Below are 22739 nucleotides of genomic sequence, written 5' to 3'. Positions count from 1 at the left end.
ATGTGGGGGCTGGTGCACATAAGAGATCAAAACCAGTCTACTTAGCTTCTTACTTCTTAATCAATTTATAGTTGATACAACGGAATCCATTTGGGTTGGGTGTGCTAAAAGGGTGGGTCAACTTGGGTACGTGCATCCTAAAAAGGGTGGCACAACGGAACACATGCACACCACAATATCTTGGAACTTATAAATTAGTACAATGAGTCAACATGCTAGACTCATATCTATATGAAACAAATTTGAACCTCGAAGTGAACTCAAGGATGGCATTGGGATGTTACAATGCCATACTCGAAAGTGCCAGAAGTGTTTCTTGAGAACCCAACATTTGATTTTCCCTTCATTACAAATATTCTCAAGACAATGAGTAACACATTCACTCTTATCTATGGTTGTAGAGAACCTCAAACATATAGTTCACAATACATGGCTGATCTTTATTTGTAGTATTTTGATTGCCAATTGATAATGCTCCCCATATAGCACCACTTCAATGCATTTTAGTTTTCAAAAACTCATCAATCATTTGCTCCAATTCATCAATGCAAAAACTAAAGAGAGTTTGCATCCTTGCTCATGTGAGCAATGCATTGTGAACAAGCACAAAAATACCAAGATTTGGAAAATGTTATGATTTTTGGAAAATACATAAAAGGATTGATTTCAAATCTTGTACTATCCCAATAGGATATAATACTACCTATGGGATTGAATAAGAAAATTTAGCAAAATTGGAGATGGCATTACAAAAATGTTGCATTTTCAAAGGGAAAACATGTGTAATCATTACAACGATTGTGACAGGAAAGGATAAAAATGTGGTAAATCATGATGACAAAGAAAAACAGATTCTGTGGTAAGCAAGTGTCACCTAACATTGGATTTTGCTTAAGCCTAACCCCATAAAGAATCACATAGAACAGTATATTTCTCTTCTTCCTGCTATACTGAGAAGCTTGTCCCCCAGAAAGAATGGCAATTTATTTTATGATCAGTTACAAATGAAATATTTGGGTAGTTTGTTGATAGTTTCTCCTTTGTTTGTGGGTAATCATTTGACAATTTGTTTCTTCACTCTTTCCAAAATGTCCATGAAAAGCTTCTTTGAATTCTGAAATTGCTGGAGTTCGGTGAATTGATAAAAATATATTTTACAATTGTCTGTAATGACAGACAAACAATGCTTACATTTTATTTTTTTCAATGAATGCCGCAAGCCATCTCAATTAACGGATTGAAAATTTATGGCGCAAAGATGTGCTCTAACTCTATGTGAGTCTGAAGGTAGGATGACAAAAAAAAGCATTACTTTCACGCCTTGCCCTTGATGTATCGCTCATCCTGGATATCAGTCAGCTCTTCTTCTTCAGGTCTTTTGCCTGCTTGCTCCTTCCAATAACCCACTAATTTCTTCAGACGCATTACTTCCTTGGATGACACATTCTTGCTAGCATCATTGGTGATGGCTCGCACCCGGGATGCATATCTGAAAAGTTATGTTGGTTGACAAGTCATATATTAACTAGTAGAAACTGATTCTCTTACTGGGATTTAAAAAATCAAATAATATATAAACACGATGCTAATGTTAAGGTTATGGCATTGAATCTCAAGCAATTGGTTAGATGTCATGTCTGTGTTAAAAGAAGAGCATCTCCCTTAACAACAAAAAATGCAGAAAAACCAAATAGATGCACGAAAGCTTTACCCAAGAGAGTTATATGTCTCATCGAGGTTCGATTCTGCCGGAGAAATATTAACAAACATCAGTGTCTTTGCATTGCCACCAAGCGAGTCACTCATCAACATTGTAAGCTTGTGATTTCTGTAAGGAATATGTTGTTCCTCTACTGCTAGTGCACTAATTACATCACCAAGAGCAGATAGCGACTTGTTTATACTTTGAGCTTCCTTTAGCTGTTCACCACTAGACCCCGACTTTTTAACTCGCTCGGAACCAGCCAGATCGACAAAACTAAGCTGCAGAAAACCAAAATGAAACACTTCCTTTCTTTAATATTTACTGTGTAATATTTATTTTATTTTGATTTGTTCTCAAAGAAGAGACAACACTTAAGATGTAATGTCTTGTTTGGTCTTATAGGCCATTTTGGCCTCTTAAAAGACAGTCAATATATCTTTCTTTGTTTCTATCAATATCATGAGAGAGCAGCAGAATACAAGAATCCCTTATAAGTTTAAAAAATTAACAGAATACCCTTCTGTAGTACAACGTTTACTATTAGAGAAGGATATTCTGGTAATTTTTGCACCCTTGGAAGTATTCTTGTAATTATTCAAAAATTTAGCATGTTTTGCCCTGTATTTTACATTGAAATCTCAGCATTGTGTACAGAATGAACAGAGGTAGTGGCGAATCTAAGAGAGCATTGAACTTTACCTTTCCTTTTACTTGAACCTGAGTCTGGAGATTTGTGCTTTCAATTATTATGGAGAGAATGAGATGAGATCTGGAACTCTCAGCGTTCATTTGAGTGCCTGATATATGTCGTCTTTCTAGCCCTTTCACAACAGTTGCTTCCAATTCCTCCAGTGTGGAAATAGGAACTAATGTACAGTTTTCAACCAAGACCATACCCTGCACAAGAGTTATTTACATTATCATAACAATGCAATACCGTTTTTCTTCAGCACAAAAGATCAGCCGTAGATTTAATTGTCTGTTCAAAATGACCAAAATATGTTTTTAGCATCGTGTGATTAACAGTGAATATACACAAAGACAAAATACCTTTGAATCCTTCTTAACCTCAAGCTTGAGACGCTTTGCATTTTTTGTTGGAAGTAGTAAATCTACTAGTGTATCTTGATATAGCTCAATCATATAAATCTTAAAATAAAGAGAAACATATGAGCTTTACATGGGGACACATCAAGAATAGGTAAAGAACATAAATCTTAAAACAAGAGAAACATATGAGCTTTACATGGGGACACATCAAGAATAGGTAAAGAACATAAATCTTAAAACAAGAGAAACATATGAGCTTTACATGGGGACACATCAAGAATAGGTAAAGAACATTGGAATCCTCAATTATTATATACCTTCAACGAAAATGAAAACCTGTTGCTATCTCTTTTGACAATGCTTAAGAGTTCTCGAGTGGCTCTTGGTGTTAGGCCTGGGTTACTTTCTGAACCATATATTGTAAAAGTTTTTCCAGAACCAGTTTGACCATAAGCAAATATGCAAACATTGAATCCATCAACTGCAGATTGTACCAAATACTGCAAACAAAGTTCCATATTTAGTCATGGAATTTTACATAATAGCAATATCTTATAATGAAATATCCATGTTAATGATATTGCCTCTTCATTTAGGGCATCCCACATATTTTGAAATATAAATTGATAAAAGTAGATTGAGCATCTACTCGAAAATTTACATGGTGTTTACCCTCAAATACCTTCGTATCCTCAAATATGTCTGTTTGTGTGCTATGCTCATCAAAAACACGATCAAACTGAAACTGTTTTGGTTTGTCATCTTTCCATGGATGTTCCAATGTGAACTCATCAAGGGCTGACAGAATGGATTTCTGATTCTCACATTTCTCCTTTTCACTTAGTGGTCTCCAACGAGCAAAAACTCTGATCTTTCCCTTCATATCTACAAGACACACATAACACTTGAATAAATTCTTCAACCACATTGTCCACATGGTGTTTAGGTCAAAAAGACTTGTTCATGATTGCTCGATTGAGAGTGGTGGATAGAAACAGATTGTTATTGATTATGCATGTGGACTAACCTTCCATCATGTTAAAATAGCGCTTCCTTAATATGTGTTCTTCTTTATATAGGGCTTCAAGGCCAGCCAATTGATCAGCTTGTCTCTTAAGGATAGCAGCTGTCTGCTCATTTTTCCTATCAATATCCTTGAGCAAAGACCACCAATAAAACAAATCAGAGAGAACCATTTAAAAACTGCAGAATGTGAATAATTAGAATACCACCTAACCTCTTTCATTTCTCGAAGCTCTTCTAGCTCTTTTGAACATCCTTGCAAAGCTTCTAATTCAGAATCACGAAGGGCTAGTGCTGATCCAGCCATGGTAAGCTCTTGTGTGCAAACATTGAGTTTCTTTTCCAAATCAGCCACACGGTTTCTCAAAGTCTCTCGTTCTTGTTCAAACTTTTGCTCTAATGCTTTCGCCTATAACCAAATACAAATATATGCATTATGACTAAGCAACCATTCCATAAATATCTACAGAAAATACATTTGTTCACGTTTTTGCTTCAATACTGCGTCCATTTCCAAGGTAACAGACAAATATAACTACTTCAAGATCAAATGGTCATGCTATCAAGATGTCTGAACACCATATATTTCAATATATCTCTCTGAAAACATCCATGTCCATGCTATATTCACCTACTTTCACATTGTGGTGGAGGTTTGTTTACAGGTGAACGAAGTAATATATCGCCCCATAAATCTCTCCAATGATACAGAACACTATACTTTCTCAAACCACAAGCACAACATAATTGTGAGAGAAACTTCTCTTACAATCCTCAATACACACACTAGAATTAATATAGGTATATTATAGACAGTGTAAGACATGCATGGTAATGCACAATACAATGAGTAGTACAAAACAATATATGAATGATCCTACAGAATAACAGTAAGCATCTGTCGAGGATCAGGTGTGCTTGCTTCCACGATGATCATAAGATATAAAGAGCTCAAAAATTTTCTAAACAAATGCCACTTTTATCTTCTTTGATCAACTTTTGACAACAGAGGAAATAGGATGGCTCCTGAAGGATACTAAAATGTTGAAAATACCTCATCTACTCCAACTGTCCTCCCTGGCACCCACTGTCCTCCTGAAGGATACTAAAATGTTGAAAGGTCTTTTTGATTCCTTTACATTTTTTTCCTACCCTTTTAGTCTTAATCTTTCCACGGGTGTGTCATCTATTACCTTCAATTCCATGTATTCATATAACTTTTCTACTCCCATGGGTTGCATACTTGGATTCTATCATATGTTATATTCTAACTTAATCAACTTGTTTTTATTCTGCTAATTTACGTTTCTTCCTTGCTTGTATTAGTGAGCAAAACACCCTGCACCATCCAAGAGAGAGTGCTGCTTCATATCTTCTGAAGCTAGCTTCTCGCTTCATATTTTCCGAAGCTTTCTCCTCCCCCTTGACAGTTACAACCAATGGTCTAAACTGGATGAAAACGTGAATGATCTCAAAATGCATATGCAAACATAGCTAGATAGAAAAATATATCAGACAGATGAATGGAAAGTTTACTTACCTCATCACTTTTGTTCTTCTCCATTCGATTGACCTTTTGTTCAAGTAGTTGTTTCTCAATCGCTAGCTTTTTGGCATTCTCCCCCACTGTATGAAGATCATCAGTCCTTGCCTTCAGATCAGTCCATAGAGTATTTACCTAACAATGTCAAACCAATAACATTGAAATCAACTTCCATAAGGTACTGTGAGAAGATTATGTTTCAGTGTACAGGAACTATTTCTGAAATGGAGACTCATATCTACCCCTTCATGATGACCCAAAAACTACCTGTGTCTCCAGGTTACGGATCTGTGAAATTCTATCCTTTTCAGTAGGTAGAATGTCTTTATCTTGTTTAGAGCCTCTGACAGTCCTCTTTATAGTAGAATTGCAGGGATCAGTACCTCCTTCCTGGGCCGTCTGCATATACAGCTATAACTTAGAACATCAAAAAAGTTATGCAAACTTTCAAATACAAGTTTAATAGCTGACATGGAGAGAAAAGAAGAGATTTACAACAAGTGCAAACTCTTTTTCCTCCAATAATTTGCGCAACTTCTCCCGTTCTTCAGTAAGCTCAGTTATAGCTTTTTCCTCTGCATAAAGGGAGTCCTTAAGTCCTTCAAGCTCTTCCTGAACCTGTCTTTCTTTCTTTTCTTTTTCTCTCAGCTCTTCTGCCAACTGTCATAAAACAAGTCTGGAACTCAGGCAAATAGTGAACAATGCAGAAAACATGTGAAGAACATTGCGAAGATATCTGACAAGAATAGGAGTCAAATTTGATGGCTTCTAGGGGTAAACTAGCACACAATGAACTGCCACTTTTAGAGAAAAGAGAAAATTTCAAAAAAAAAGCAAAAAGAAAAGTCAAAACCAGAAACTTGAAGTAAATATGAATAGGTGATAAGTCATGACAAAAGAATTTATATACACTAAAAACAGATTCTACTGACTGCTTTCCTGAAAATGTACTTCTACAAGAGTAAACTTTTGTGATCTTAAGAACTAATCAAAACAGTATTAACAAGCTGATAATCAACTAATGGCAATATTTAAACGTTGACGGAAGAGGTTTCACCCTCAAGTCATGAAGCGTTTATGATAGAATTAAACATGATACACGTTTATCTACGTGACTTGGCCCTATGCAGGTGTCAGATGACACATGAGTTCACCCTAGCCAGGTCATTAGCCTTCTGCACACATACTTACCTCCCTGGCAGAGTGTTTCATCCGCACATCTGAGATCAACATTCAACAAGAAGTAAACTTAAAGTTCTACCAATTTAACATGGGGTACAATGACATTTATTTGTTCTACCTGCCCACGATCAGCTCAAGTGAAGAATAAAAACCTGATCAATTTTTCTCTGAGATTCTTCAAGAAGCTTTGACATTTCTTTCACATGCTTTTCATATGCCTCCATGCCAGGTGGCTTACTGACTACACTTGCATCCACACTGCTAGATGCAACTGAGCTACCATTTCCATGGCTTCTTGAATATCGTCGCAGCATGACGTCATTTATGTGGGTCTGGAGGGCTACACAAATATCTTCACCCTACATATCATGGCATTGAATCATGTATGTGAGTTTGCAATAAGTTAACAAGGTTCTGAAAAATAAAGAATTATATAGCTGGATAATACACCTGTTTAGTTTCAAACTGGAAAACATGAAGAACTCCTGCAACTCTCATTTTGAAAAAGACTGCAGTATTGCTGCTTCCAAATTGCATGATGTCTCTCAATTCTGCTGAGTGGAGAAACTCCTTAGGTACAGGACGAAAGAAATGCACCTAAGAAACCAGCTGTTTTAGTTATATTTATCTTCAGAATTTGTCTAGGTATTTGGAAAGATTTCCCAAAACAGAAACTTAACAAGAATTTGAAAAGAGAGAATCATCCAAGAAAAGTTCAAGCATACCCCGCGCTTATTGATTCCTAGTATAATGCGACCAGGCAAAAGACCTATAGGATCATCAATTTTGCGAACACTAAAAAATACAGAGGTTCCATAGGGAAGAGCCCGAAGTATTCGGAGTAGCTGCTGTCTTGCATCATCTGCAGAAAGATGTGCCTGCAGAAATAACATAAGCTACAGATCAGCAAACACAATCACATGGTCTTTTGTTTCCTTAAAGAATTTACTTGGTCATTATAATGACGCATACCATAGCTCGATACCTTGACAGAATATCAGATTCCCAGTCCTTTTTGGGTCGTGTAATTGTGATTTGTTTAGGCATAAACTTTTCTAAGAGTCCTTGCCAATCCCTGTACAAAATATAATGCATCATTGGATATGTGCATAATGTTTCCTAAGATAAAAGGAAATAGAGCACCTGAATAGATTCTCAAACTTACAAGCTCATTTCTGGACTTGTAACAGAACCATACTCTACCAAAATTTGTAGTGCGGCCAGTTGTGCAGCATCTTCCTTTCCTACGGGATAATTTCCCAGTAGGTAATCATACTGTGACTGCATTCCAAGAGGTTATTTTTAGCCAGACATCTCGTTTCTATGCGACATGAAACACGTGCATGCAGAAATTTAATTAAAGAGGCATATAAGGTAAAGTTTAGTGAATTTTTTTTGTATGGCTTTCAATTTTTTCAATGGGTGGGTCAGCATTTTTTTCTTTAATAAAAACCGAATTCAGTCACAATTCTCAAAAAATTATTTTATACTCAGGAAAACTACAAAATGTGTCGGCACAGTCAGTCTACATCTGCTACTCGAAGGGTGGATTTGGATCTTATTATAGGTATATATCTTCAATGTAATTTTTGCAATGAACAGACTCAGAAGGCCCACTCTTGGAAAAATCTACATAAGCCTTCTTTCTTACTAGATTCTTTTTCTAGCTGAAAATGTTTTTTAAGTTTAACGCAACAAGATTCAATAGTCATGCGTCTACGATTTCTTTGGTGGGATAGAAGCCCAATAAAATAAAACGTGTTTTTCTCCCCCAACGCCCAAAAGCATGGCAGTCCAAACAAGCCATTTCACTAAATTAGCTTAACAGCATATAATTTCAATCCCAGTGTTTTGGGATCAGAATCCCATGCAAGTCATAAACATATATCAGGTGATTCCCACATATTCCTTGGCTTTTATTTTACTTTCTCTCCATCGCACATGCTTGCCTCGCTTCAGAGACCTCTCCATTTTGGATCGATCTATACTAGAGATCTTTCAAAGACAAAAGATATAACATATCTAACTTGAGAATCTCACATGTGCCGAAAACCAGACTCTTTAGTCTCTTTTTATCTTATTTACTTTTATGTTTACTTAGTAATATTTGTTTTATTTTGATTTATTGCTCAAATTCGAGATAACACTTAAAATGCAATCTCTTGTTTGGTCTTATTGCCCATTTTGGCCTCTTAAAAGACGTTAAATATGTTTCTTTCTTTCTTTCCAGAAAAAAGTTTAAACAACTGGCAGACATGGTTCTTCCAGATGCAAAATGATGCACATATCTGCTGATAGATGTAGTTGGCACGTTGAATACATTAAAAAACTCGGTCAAATTAAGTCAGGATATACTACCAGGGAAATTTTCATCTCCCAAAGACATTTATTATTTTAGATCTTTGGTCTCAAACTAATCTTGATGGTTGTATATAATAAATTAAACATTGTGAACTATTAAAGAATGTCATGTTCCACCTTCCTCTGAACCATTTTTAGTTCCTTCAAGATTAGCCCTTAATTCTTGCTCTCTGATTAATGTTAAAGCATGCAGTTAATCCAATCTTTATAGCAATCTATACAAGCGCGTGTGTAAACTATAGATATGCATGTAACCTGAATATATATTAACTTGATAAACATGGGTTCAGTGATTGCTTCATCTGCTTCTCGAAAAAGTTTCTTTTTGAACAAAAGCTTGCACTGCAAGGCTTCACCTTTGTTCCGCTCCTTCAAAGCCCTAAACTCTGCAATAAGATCTCCAATATACCTGTTTTCATCCAGGCTAATATGCTCATCTGCAGCATCCAGATGACAGTATGCATGTTCAATAACGTAGATTGTCCTGTATTAAAAAAAATGCTAAATAATTATTTTAAGGGTCTCCCCCTTGGAGCACACAAATTACACAGCGAAGGGTCGGAGAAGCTCTCATCGAAATATTACTCATGAGTCATGATAGATGGGCAAGAGCTGTTTGGAAATCCCTATGACACCTATCGTAATTTGGGAACCAATAACATTAGAGCTGGATCATAAGCAATATCCACCTCCATGCTCTACTCCCACCCAAGGAAGAGAAAGGTATTTTCAGGGCTGCATGAGCACACAAAGGCACCTAATTTCATGATGCATTCATCAAGTCTCAAACATACAAAATCATAGGTTATCAACCCAAGAGATATTCTTAGATCATAACATGGAGCCAAAGCTTTTAGACCAGTGGAAAGAAACTGAAGGCCATTTTGGTTACCAAAATATCTTCTCCAAGAGCATAACCATAAGATATTATACAAAGATGACAAAATACTAGACAAATCATAGTGCATAATATGGATTATGTTCTACCATTTTTTTCTATCAAAATATGTTACAGCATCCATAATAAGTAATAAGTCTACAAGAGTAGGTGCGGCTAGGTATCTATGTTTCTATTAATAATCATTATTGTGACAAGAAAAAAAAGGCAACTAATTCAAAGATTAGTGAATAGAATGGCCGGCAGAAAATAAAACGAAACCGGAAACACTTCACACACATAAGTATTAATTCCCGCCTGGATTCCAAATGTGGTGGTCTTACTATTTACAGTTGTATTCCATATGGAAATGCTTGTGAAACTACTTTACAGAATAACGGAGATCTTAATTCAAAGTAATATGGATTATTGTAAACTAACAGGAGGCAAGAGTAATTGTGTCCTCACATTGAATATGCATCCTAAGTACATGAGAGGAACTCACCTTCTTTGAAGCTACAAGCTCAGTGCACAGATATAGCAAAGATATTTCAACCCAATTACATTATTCCTGGTCTATTCTTGCTATATCTGATATTATTTTCTATGCATCAAGGATTAGCTTAACTAATAGCTGAAATATCAAGGAACTATACTTGAGCTGATTCCAGTAAATAGGCATCAGAAATAACTGCCGAGATCAGCTTCTTGTCATTTGTTTTTACCCTGGACCCATATCTTCAAGAAACCCGATGATCATGTATCTCAATGAATTGACCAATATTTCCACATACCTTGAGAAACAGCTTAAAGACAGCTCCCCAGCAGAGGACGCACATTGCATAAAGATAAAGTATCATTAAAGGGTTCACAATGTGCACCATACAAACATTACTTACTTTTCTAACAAGAAGGCAATACATACAAATTCATAAGAATAAATTTTAAATTTTCGGAGTACAAATGAACTAACCGTTTCCATTATCAGCACCCTTGGAGTTCATTAATGTTTTTCTACTCTCAAAAAGGCTGAATGTACTATATGAATTAAGTTTAATCAAACCAGCCAACACCTGGATAGAGATATAAATCCAACTGTATAAGCTGATTGAAAAAACAATAACAGAGCAGCAAAAGAGCAACTCCAAAGCATACACATGAATTAATTATAAATTTGCCACTGTTTAGCAAATAGCGTATTTATAAGGTTATACCTCAACGGCTTCAGCAACAGTGGTTGTCATGTCATAAGATATTTCTTCAAATGAATCATCCAAGTAAAAGATAATAGTAGTGAGTTTCTGCCCAGATAAAAGTGCTTCAATTTCCTCTTGCGCAGGAATTGATCGCCTTGCACCCGCTTTGACAGACCTTTTAAGAGCATTCCATGTGTCCAAAGCCAGCTTCTTTAGTTCTGGTGAAGTATCATGGGCATATGCAACATCATGCACATATTCAGAGAGATAGGCTGCAATTTCCTTGCCAGGAGGCATTGCAGAAGCACAGAGATGCATCAATTCCCATGCCCTTTGCAAAGAGGCCCTGCATTAGAATCTATTGGCTCCGTAAATAGACAGTTGGCAGATAGCCATACACAAGAATAAACATGAAAACACCTTAAGGGGGAACATGGAATGTGTCACAGATTACCAAATAAGGGGAAAGGAACTATGCAGAAGAAAAAAACTTTCTCAATATTTTGAATTGAAAAAAATGGGATAATTCATGTTGCTTCGAAGATCAACACAGTACCTTAGCCAAAACCTGCCACATAATTTACAGAACGGTGCTGCTAGGTGTGAACTAAGTTGGCTGATTTCTATCTTAATTGAATTCATAACTTCTCAAAGAGATGTGTGTCACAAGGCCACAAGCTTAGTAAACGTCCTTGTGTGAATATAGATTAGTATAATTTGTTTCCAATTTCTACTTTGTGAGAATACAATACAAAGAAACAACCAGATCAACATTCTTCTCTGGCTTAAAAAAGAATCACCTGTCAGGGTTGTTGCGTGTTTGTTTTGAGATTTGTAGCAGCAATTCATCACGCAATTCAGCACGCTCAAGGGATCGTTTATAAAGCTTCACGAGTATTTCCATTTGTTCAAATGGCTTCACAGTAGAAGATGACGATGTGCCATCAATACCCATATATTTGAGGACACCATGGAAAAGCTTAACTGCCCGACTTGTAAGATCACTGCTCATCCGTAGCAATGATGTTGGAATGGGTTCCTGAAGTTACACAAAAAAATATTAAGTAAAAGCATTTACATAGTAACAAGTGGAGAAACATTTGTTTCACATAGGTGGCATACACGTTGGAAGCATAGCATATCCTCTAGGGAATACTTGTCTCGAACAGAAGAAGCCACTGATGACCTTTTACCGAAAAAACTCCGCCGTCCACCTTGAAGTTGTTTTTGCATTGATCTAAGAAATGTGTCAATCTGCACAGATATCACAATTTACAGTGAATTTGAGAAGCATAACAGAAATTATCAAGTGAATTATTCTTTACATCAAAGAATAGAAAGGGAGGGGTAGGTAAGTCTGTGTAAAATGCACAGTAAGACTCAATCACAATATACTTTGTACCTGCATTTTCTCCAAGATCGGAATAACACCCGCAAGCTCTGGTGGTAACGTTGCAGATAAGGTACTTGCCAGCCTGTGCAAATTTTTTCAGTCATAAAATCTAATCAATTGCAATCCAACAATAAAGACTATTGGTTTCTCGAAACTTGATACAACATATGATTTGACAGTTCTCATGACGAGACATTATTGAATCCATCACATACAGGATTCACAAAGCACTTTACAATATTTGAAATACTAACTAAACTAAACATGAGTACAATGAACATAAAGTCAGCTTGAAAAGAAAACAAATAGAGTGAGTTAGCTTTCCATCATAAACAACAGATTTTGTTACATGGAGTTGATTTATTAGCGTAAATTTTCTAGTTGTTTATATATGCCAATTCACTCATACCGTTCATCTGCCTCACGATTATCAGTGACCTCTTTGCGACCTTCATTTCCTATATTCTTTTTGTCATCTGAATGCTCTCCATTATCAATACTTCCAATACTGTGAGCAATCTTTCTCTCACTCTCTCTCTCTCACTCACTCGTCTCTCTCTCATATCTCACTCTTCCTCACTCACACACAATCTCTTTTTACAATATCTCTCTCTCTCTCTCTCTCCCTGTAGGGTTTATGCTCTGCGTTTAGGGTTTTGGCTCTTTGTTTAGGGTTTGCGTTTAGGGTTTTGGCTCTGTCTGTCTTTTTTGAAATGTCTGTCCTCTGTGTTTTCTGCAATGCCTGATCCTGTGCGTTCTCTTCCTAATCTGATTTCCTGTATCTTCTGCCAACTCTGTTCCTGTATTCTTTCTGCCCCGTAGTAACTTCTATTCTTTCTGCCCTCAACACACCATGGAGTCCGAAGGGACAGACACTGAAAAGATGGATCTTAACACGCATGATGAGGGTCTAGATCTATTGAAGACCACAAGAAGATATCATAGACGAAAAGGACGGGACCTGAATAGCGTCAGAAGGGCGCATAAGGAACCTAGAACGCAGGCCCCATCCGACATTCCATTCGATGTCGAAAATGGGAAACGTGATCTTTTACGCCATTTGATTGCGCAAGAGTTCAACCGTATTAGAGAAGATATCGAAATAGCACTAAAGGAAGAAATGAAAAAGGAGATAGAGAAACAGAAATCAGAATTGTACGCCTCTATCAAGGCTGAGTTATTAGAAGAGATGCGGAAAGACATTATAAGCCATGTGGAGAAATCACACTTAGAGCTCAAGGATGACATGACACAATACCTTAAGGATGAAATATCCTCAAGTAAGGTTGAGTTAGGAGCTATAAAAGTGGATTTTGAAAAAGGACAAGAAGCAGTTGAAAGATGCATCTCTATAGTGAAAGCCAATGTCACGAAGGAAATGCAAACATGGGCAGACATCGCCAAAGATGCCAAAGCTCAAGCCGAGCACGCCCAAAACGAAATTAAAGCAAATGCTCCTTGGATAGAGGTAGTAAAAAAGCAAAAAGGAACATCCATGGATAGGATGGCAATGATGAATGCTACTTTAGAAGAAGAAGCCAAGAGGAAAGCTCGTGCATTGCATGTACGAGTGGTTGGTTGGGCTGAAAAGGGAAGTCCACAAGAAGATGCCAAGAATCTCGCAACAAAGATTGGAGCATCGGATATTCCATTTGCTTCGGCGTGGAGAGTGGGAAGAGATGAGTCTAGAGCTAAAGCCCTTATCATCCGCTTCATGGATATTGACAAGAAAAAAGCTTTCCTCTCTAAACGAAAGGCACTCAAGGGTGAAAAGATATACTTAGATGACGATCTCACTCCAGCCCAAGTGGCACACCGCAAAGAAAACATGCCACGAGTGCTTGATGCAAGAAAGGAAGGTAAATGGGCCATATATAGAGACGGCAAGGTCATTATTACAGAGAAGAGAACCGCATGACGATATATGGCCTATGAGACCCTACGCATGACCATATGGAATTGCAACGGCTCTCTACGGACAGATGTCGGATATTTTGAAGATACATTGAAAAACACAGATATTGCTATGTATACAGAGACTCACCAATGTATGGCAAGCAAACTCCCCGAGGTCCAAGGATACAGATGGGAGTCAATATGTCGCCCCCAACCTCGGACCCGAGGAAGCACTAGAGGTTCGGGAGGAGTGGCTATGCTATACAAAGAGGAGCTCCATGGTAGAGTGCATGTTGTACATAAGGATGTGGATGCACGCTACATGTGGATATGCATAAAAAGAGGGGATCTTAGGGAGCTATATATTGCAATTTGCTTCTTTCCACCTGCCTATTCAAGGTTTGCACCTCTAGGTGAATCACCATATCTACCACTATATGATGATATCATAAGATTTGCTACTATGGGGGATATAATACTATTAGGAGATTTTAATGCACGAACCAAGGATGAACAAACAACTATATTTAACACCGACGAGGCTGTCTATGGAGAAGTTATGGTGGAAGAGGTTGGTCTAAAGAGAAAAGCTCAAGATATGAGTGCTATAACTGAATATGGAAAACACTTTCTAGCCTTGGGAAGCGCGCATGGACTTGTGATATATAATGGCTTGTCACAATGGCCTAGATCAGATGCTTTGACATGTTGGAACCCAAAAGGGGGAGCACAGTCGATTATCTAATGGGATCTCCATCTCTTATACCTGAAATAAAAGTGTTCACTATATCGGGAAGACCTATTGGCTTGGCAGCTGATCATGCATATCTACGCTTTGAGGTAAAGGATGGATGCACAAAGGATGTATATGCTAAGGAGAGTGGGTTGGCTAAGTATTGATTTATTCGCAAGACAATTGATGTGTATAGTTGTGGAGTATACAATGGCATGCTAGATTTGATTCCTTTTGCACCCCTTGACTTACCCAAGGATTGTCAAAATCATTGCATGAAGCAGCCACAAATGCCTTTCCTCACACAACAGCCAATCCCCCCAAACTTGGTAGAATAATACAAAATAGTTGGTATGATGAGGAATGTTGTGACATAGGAGATGCTTGCAGTGTGAAGTAACTTGGGGCATTTATACACACAAACAAGCAAGAGCAACCTTCCAACGCCTTGTAAGGAAGAGTATTTAGCTAAATTTGAAGATCATTTGTATCGCTTGTTTCTAGGACAAGAAAGTAAAAGAGCATGGAAAATGTTTAATGAGAGGCAACCTACCACACAGCTGACCTCCCCTTAGGTGTGGCATCAATATGCAAAGGTCCTATATGATATCCCGGGGCAACCTCCTCTACCCCACCCACATGGCTCACGCCCACATGAATCAACCTTTTTTACTCCACAAAATGTAAGAAATGCCATTGATCAGTTACAATTTGGGAAGGCCCAAGATCATGACGAATTGGTGGGTGAGCACTTCATCTATGCCCGTGACACCTTGCTCCCATTGCTAGCACACATCTTTAATAGAGCCATATGTGAAGGTTTCCCTACTAGATGGACTCAACATACCATTGTGCCAATCCTCAAAAGTGGAGACCCCATGATGCCAAGCAACTATAGGACAATCATGATTGGCCATTACATGGCTAAACTATATGGATCGATTCTAGAATCAGAATTGAGTATATGGGCAGCACGGAATGGCTGCAGTTCAACTGGACAGGCATGCTTTCGAAAAGGGTTCACAACTTTGAATCACATATTGACCCTCCGGGCCCTTATTGAGGAGGGCAGAGCCCATAATAAGAGGATTTATTGTTGCTTTGTGGATTTTCGAAAAGCCTTTGACACTGTGCCACGTGCTTGGCTTATGCAGCGGCTAGAAACCCTTGGTGTTCCTACAGATATGCAATGGGGAATCTATGCACTCTATGAATCCGTGTCAGGAAAAGTGCAGTCTTCCATGGGTTTGTCAGAGGCGGTGGCTAGCACCATTGGAGTGAAGCAAGGATGCCCACTATCACCCACTCTCTTTGGTCTCTATATAGATGAGGTATTGCATTAATGATTACATAGAGAGATTCAGGGGTTCGGGAGCACACCTAGCAGGTATAGCTATACAAATATTACTATATGTTGATGATATTGTGCTGATTTCTGACTTTCTAGAGGGACTACGAAGACATCTAAATGCCTTAAAAACTATTTTGTATGGACAAAGATGTGTCGATAAACATGGATAAAACTAAAGTGATGGTGTTGAACACCACTCAGAATCGAAATTCTTCTTGGGAGAGGAAAAGGTGGAATACATGCGCTCCTACACATACCTAGGAGTAACATTTACAAGGCCTAGGTTCTCCTTACGGGAGGTTGCTTGTGCTTGGCTTTCTCGTGGATATACAGCCCTTGGTGCTCTCGAGAGACAACGTGCACATTTGCAGTTCCAAGAGCCACGATAAGCTATGGTTATTTGATATACTTGTCACACCAACTCTTCTCTATGGAGTAGAAATGTGGGGACCGAGTCTTAACAAGGCAAATCATTGGAAAGATTTAGAGAGACCTTTAGTGTCAATGATTGCCAGCATGACAAGGAGCAAAGCATCGGTGCCCCAAAATATAATCCGGGCAGAGATGGGAGCAGCACCTATAATCACCGAGGCATTGTTCCGATCAGTGACATTTATCCAACATTTTTGGGAGCTCCCTAAACGAAGGTACCCAAGGTTGGCACTTATGTCATCAAGACAACTGGCTGAAAATGGAGACATTCATTGTTGGTATGCTGAAATGTAGCAATGGTTCGAGTCACATGGCATGAGTATAAATGCACTACCCCCGTTCCAATATAGCTTGGACTGTCCCCATCCAAATATGACCAAAGTGGAAAAGAATAGAGTGATCCAAACTTATATTATTAAGTTGGAAAACAAGATAACATGGATCAGCCCCACAATATTTGTTGGTACGAAGATGGCCCACTATAAGACACACTTCTTACACACATCAGAGGATGGATTCATCATCAAGCCACCTTATATAGACATACATCTATCCTATGCGTTGGGCAATGTGATAGGGCAGCTGCGAACTTCATCACAGCAATTACAGATTGAGGTAGACAGATATACACGAATACCTCTAGAAGAAAGAATTTGCCAATTGTGTCATCAAGGAGTAGAATCCAAAGTACACTATGTTTGTCACTGTAGTGTCTTTTATGAAATCAGAGGGAGATACCATTGCCTCTTTAAACAAGGCTTTGGCCCACTACTCAAGGTAATAGAATATGAGGAACAACGGTGCCTAGGACTTTTCTTGCTACAGCTCAAGAGACATCGGGAGAAGTTGTTGCAGAATACAGCCACACAAGCTCATCCACAAAGAACAATCACAACTTTCTTTAGCCCCATCACTCCTACTAATGCTACAAGTCAATCAAGGGACACACAAATGGGCTCCCGACCAGGATATAACAAAGGGGTTACAATTGATCGGGCAATAACAATTTGTCGTGCACGTAGGCCTAGGCCCCATGGACCATGACCTCAATACCCTTGTCATTGACAGATAAAGGCCATTATCTCCCGCCATTGCAGGTGCTTACCTCGCTTCGGAGACCTTTCCATTCTGGATCAACCTATGCTAGAGATCTTTCAGAGACAAAAGCTACAATATATCTAACTTGAGAATCTCACATGTGCCGAAAAATAGATTCCATTGTCTCTTTTTATGTTATTTACTTTTATAATTACGGAGTAATATTTATTTTGTTTTGATTTGTTGTTCTCAAAGACGAGACAACACTTAAAATCTCTTGTTTGGTTTTATAGGCCATTTTGGCCTCTTAAAAGACGTTAATATATCTTTCTTTCTCTTTCTCTTTCGAATATGAGGACCAACGGTGCCTAGGACTTTTCTTGCTAGAGCTCAAGAGACATCGGGAAAAGTTGTTGAAGAATACAACCACACAAGCTCATCCACAAAGAACAATCACAACTTTCTTTAGCCCCATCACTCCTACTAATGCTACGAGTCTAGGATACACAAATGGGCTCCCGACTAGGACATAACAAAGGGGTTACAATTGATCGGGCAATGGCAATTTTCTGTGCACGTAGGCCCCGGCCCCATGGACCACGCCCTCAACACCCTTGTCATCGACAGATAAAAGCCATTATCTCCCGCCATCGCAGGTGCTTCCCTCGCTTCGGAGACATTTCCATTCTGGATCAACCTAAGCTAGAGATCTTTCGAAGTCAAAAGCTACAATATATCTAACTTGAGAATCTCACATGTGCCGAAAAACCAGATTCCCTCCTCTTTTTTTATCTTATATATTTTTATTTTTACAGAGTATTATTTACTTATTTTTTTGATTTGTTGTTCTCAAAGACGAGACAACACTTAAGATGTAATCTCTTGTGTGGTCTTATAGGCCATTTTGGCCTCTTCAAAGATGTTAATATATCTTTCTCTCTCTCTCTCTCTCTCTCTCTCTCTCTCTCTCTCTCTGTCTCTCTCTCTCTCTGTCTCTCTCTCTCTGTCTCTCTCTCTCGCTCTCTCTCTCTATATATATAGAGAGAGAGATTCATTATCGTCTTCGGAGGTCAAATATAGCATATGAGACCAAAAATATTACATTTCACGTAATACATGTGAAAGTGGGTAGCGGCTCTCGATGTTCAAGAACTTTACCGATGAATGTAATAATTGAGTACACATTGTGGTTGTTAGAGAAATTTGTGCAAGGATTGGGTTTGGTCGAAGATGTGTGGAAAGCATGGTTGAATATGCTCAAAGGTAGAGCATTGTATCAAAGTGTGATATTCAAACTCTTAAAGTGTGCATAGTCAACTACTCTCATCACTTGTGCCCCAACGCCCCGTCTCACATCGTGAGCTAAGTTGCATGAAGCAATGGTTCAAATGGCATATACCAGGATGGGCTCTAAAAGGCCTCATTTATAGAGGAACCTAGTGACGCATCATGAAGCAAGTGTGTCACATCCTATCTACCAAACCATTTTCCCATATATTACATCTAACCAAAACACAAATGAAAAGAAGCTCAATCTCCACTGCTATAGGTGATGCTTATTTACTGGAATCTGATCAATTATAGATCCTTGAAATGGTGCCTTTGTTTTTTAATATTTCAGTTATTAGTTGAGCTAATGCTTGATGCATAGAAAGCAACATCAGATGTAGCAAGAATAGATCAAGAATTATGTAACTGGTTGAAAATTCTTACTTTTCTATATTTCTGCAACATTATGTAGCTTATGTGCTTGGGATGCATATTTAACATGAGGACAGAATTTAGTCCTCTCTCTCTCTCTCTCTCTCTCTCTCTCTCTCTCCGTCTCTTGTTTGGTCTTATAGGCCATTTTGGCCTCTTCAAAGACGTTAATATATCTTCTTCTTCTTCTTCTTTCCCTCTCTCTCTCTCTCAAGAACACTATTTTTCAGTGTACTATTTTTTATGAAATAAGAGGGAGATACCATTGCCTCTTTCACCAAGGCTTTGGTCTACTACACAAGGTAATGGAATATGACGACCAACAGTGCTTGGGGCTTTTCTTGGTAGAACTCAAGGGACACGGAGAAATTGTTGGACAACAATATAGCCACACAAAGCTCATTAATAAAGAACGTTCACAACTTTCTTTAAGCCATTATTCCTACTCATGCTACAAGTCAATTAAGGGCTACCCAAATGGGCTGCCAACCAAGACATTGCAAAAGAGTTAAAATAGATCAGGCAATAGCAATTTGTCGTGCACAGAGGCCTTGGCCTCTAGGATCACAATCTCATCACCCCTATCATCAATAGATAAAGGCCATCATCTCCTGCCATTGCACGTGCTTTCCTTGATTCGGGGACCTCTCCAATCTTGATCGACCTATGCTAGACATCTTTCAAACACGGAAATTACTATATATCTGGTTTGAGTATCTTATATTCATAAATGACAAGATTCTTTAGTCACACATTAGCCTATTTCAATTTACTTTTTTGTTTAGTTACATTTATTTATTTTGGTATGCCGTTTCTCGAAGACGAGACAACACTTTAAGATGTAATCTCTTTCTTGGTCTTATAGGCCATTTTGGCCTCACTAAAGACTTTAATATATATTTCTTTCTTCTCTCTCTATCTATTCTCTCTCGTTATTTATATATATATATAGATAGATAGATAGATAGATAGATATAAATAAATAAATATATAAAACCATAGTTTCAAAAACAAGAAATCCCATATTGTCTTTCGGCATTTGGCAAAGGTAAGGATTATTGCCTCAAAGACTCTTTTTCTTTTGAGCTCCCCCTAAAACTGCAGATGTTAAGCTTTCTCAAGCATTTCATGGACTTCGTGTATACCCTAACTCCTATTGTAGGAGGAAGTTTCAATTATGGAGATTCCACTTGGATAATGGATGGAGTTCCCAAATAGTGGGGCAGGATAGCACAATTGACTGCAGCCATGGCCAATCATGATTGTTATTTCCCTTCACCATATTGCACACAGATCAGTTATCCATCAATAGTTTTTATTGTCCACCCTCCAGGAAGCACAATAGAATAGCCACAAGATAATAGTAATAGATGTGGACCAAATACTATGAGAACTTGCATCCCAAGATGCTAATTAATTTTTGTTCTCTCCCATTTGTAACCCACGTTCTCTGGTTTGGTGTTGCAGATAAATGCTTCGCATTTGTTTGGCTTGGAAACATGTCCAGTCGAATCACCTTAAGCAATAAGGGCTTCTTTGGATCATTGACTTCTAAGCACCCTAGTCTCAAGCAGGAAAGAACTAACTATATGCCAGATCATATGAGGTGTGCCAGTCTTGTCTGCCATTGCTCCCATCCCATGGAACAGTACAAACCTGTGGTCTCAGTTGTTGTTGATGTACTCTGTGATCGTCAATTATTAGGTGGGCACAATAGCATAGGATTGACATGAGAGTAGTTGAGTGTCACATGAGAACTTTTCTTTATTTATTGGCGTACATTTATTTTTCATGCATGACCGATAAGAGATGATGAGAAAATACCATAAATTTCAGTAGAAATTTAAAGATTTCTGTTGGATTGTGTTCCCTTTCTATGTATTTCTGATCAGTAAGTTCAGGGAAATTACTTGCATTTTTGACAACTTTTTCCCAAACATTGACCAATAGGATGCATTCATAATCATATGCCCATATGACTAGGCAAAGTGTTCCCTTTCTATATATTTCCAACCGGCAACTCAAGAAAATTAACCAACATTAATGGCACCATTTACCCAGGCATCGCATTCATAATCACATGCCCATACGACCTTGGTAATTGTTAATGTACTAGAACCATTGGATCACATTAAGCTATATCTCATTTCCAACCAACAATCATTGATCAAACGAAGTTATATCTCATTTTGAACCGACAATCAACACATGTATATGGATTTAATACATTCAGAAGTATGCATCGTATATCAAATGATTAGAATATATTCAAAACCTATAGGAAGCTGTTCCATTTAAATTAAAAATATATGCTGATAGAAATAATAAAAAAAGGGGGTGTCCTTCCTTCCTTAGGCATGAAGGAAAGATTCATACTTTTTTTCTGAACAAATAAACAGATACTAACCGAGCAGAATCAATGCTATCTTTGTCAGAATCCTCATCTGCTCCCGAGTGAAGAGGGGTAGCATTGCTGGATACGGAAGAAGACACTTTGCTCTCTGATCCTTCCATCCTCTCCTAAAGACAGAGATCATCCAGTTTTTGTAATGGGTTCCTCCAGGATTGGATCAATCTGGGTCGTTCATAGCACAGGAAAGAGGGGAGAAACAGAACTAATGAAAGACAGAGTATTAGAGAGGGACAGGGGCAATTCTTGAGAGAGAGAGAGAGAGAGAGAGAGAGAGAGAGAGAGAGAGAGAGAAGAAACTGCCCTACAGCATTACCTGAGAAGGGGAGGGGAGTGTTCACACGACATCTCCTTCCCCGCCGCAACCTGATGTGGGCATTTTCTTAATCTCTTCCATTATTCATTCTTTATTAGCTATACAGCCTACAACACATCTTTTTCTTTCAGGTGCTTCCATGGCTTCTCTCTCTCTCTCTCTCTCTCTCTCTCTCTCTCTCTCTCTCTCTCTCTCTCTCTCCTTTCCTTTTCTAGGCCTCAATCATCATCTTTGTATGTATGTGCCAAGAGATTTCACAAGTTTCACGCTGACACGTGATCCGCAAAGAAGAACGCCACCGCCTCTTCTATTAACCTCCGACACACTCTGTAGACGAGGTCGCCTTTCCATCGACAAAACAAGATGATCGACCAGAGAGAGAGAGAGAAAGAACGAGAACTCTACAAGGCCACATATCATTTATTATTTGCCCATTATGAATTGGTGTGTCCGGTGGCATTGAGTTTGGAGTCGTTGTAGAGTAGTTGTGTTTTTAGATGCCTAGATAGAAGGGTTCTATACTTTGTAGTAA

The 22739-nt window shown here is 38.3% G+C and overlaps 2 protein-coding genes across 5 annotated transcripts; one reads left to right on the top strand and one right to left on the bottom strand.

Annotated features, from left to right (window-relative positions):
• Window positions 1-908: 908 nt before the first annotated feature.
• On the bottom strand, window positions 909-22151 carry LOC147849583 (kinesin-like protein KIN-14I). 4 transcript variants are annotated; one of them, XM_087337347.1, is made up of 24 exons: window positions 21889-22151; window positions 12740-12838; window positions 12340-12412; window positions 12060-12191; window positions 11738-11976; window positions 10956-11283; window positions 10715-10814; window positions 9120-9301; window positions 7669-7784; window positions 7476-7578; window positions 7229-7381; window positions 6954-7100; window positions 6656-6862; window positions 5817-5981; window positions 5589-5732; window positions 5319-5456; window positions 3993-4187; window positions 3783-3909; window positions 3438-3640; window positions 3073-3255; window positions 2756-2854; window positions 2405-2602; window positions 1712-1983; window positions 909-1489 (listed from the first exon to the last, which is right to left on the bottom strand). In XM_087337347.1, the coding sequence occupies exons 1-24, from the start codon at window positions 21993-21995 to the stop codon at window positions 1315-1317; spliced, it is 3885 nt and encodes a 1294-aa protein (XP_087193473.1). In that variant the 5' UTR covers window positions 21996-22151; the 3' UTR covers window positions 909-1314. The 4 variants fall into 4 exon arrangements, with proteins under 4 accessions (XP_087193473.1, XP_087193475.1, XP_087193476.1 ...); XM_087337349.1 differs by having other exon boundaries at window positions 5589-5720; XM_087337350.1 differs by lacking the exon at window positions 12740-12838.
• LOC147849584 (uncharacterized) lies at window positions 13253-14337 on the top strand. The gene has a single exon (XM_087337352.1). It carries the CDS (start codon window positions 13451-13453, stop codon window positions 14246-14248), a length of 798 nt encoding a protein of 265 aa, XP_087193478.1. The 5' UTR covers window positions 13253-13450; the 3' UTR covers window positions 14249-14337.
• Window positions 22152-22739: the final 588 nt, after the last annotated feature.

This window comes from Azolla caroliniana, unplaced genomic scaffold (assembly GCF_043228905.1).
Source record: "Azolla caroliniana isolate FFs.n. ecotype wild unplaced genomic scaffold, voAzoCaro1.0.p SCAF_30, whole genome shotgun sequence".
NCBI lineage: Eukaryota > Viridiplantae > Streptophyta > Polypodiopsida > Salviniales > Salviniaceae > Azolla > Azolla caroliniana.
The sequence above is the reverse complement of the archived record's forward strand: the minus strand, read 5'-3'. Positions and strand labels throughout refer to the sequence as shown.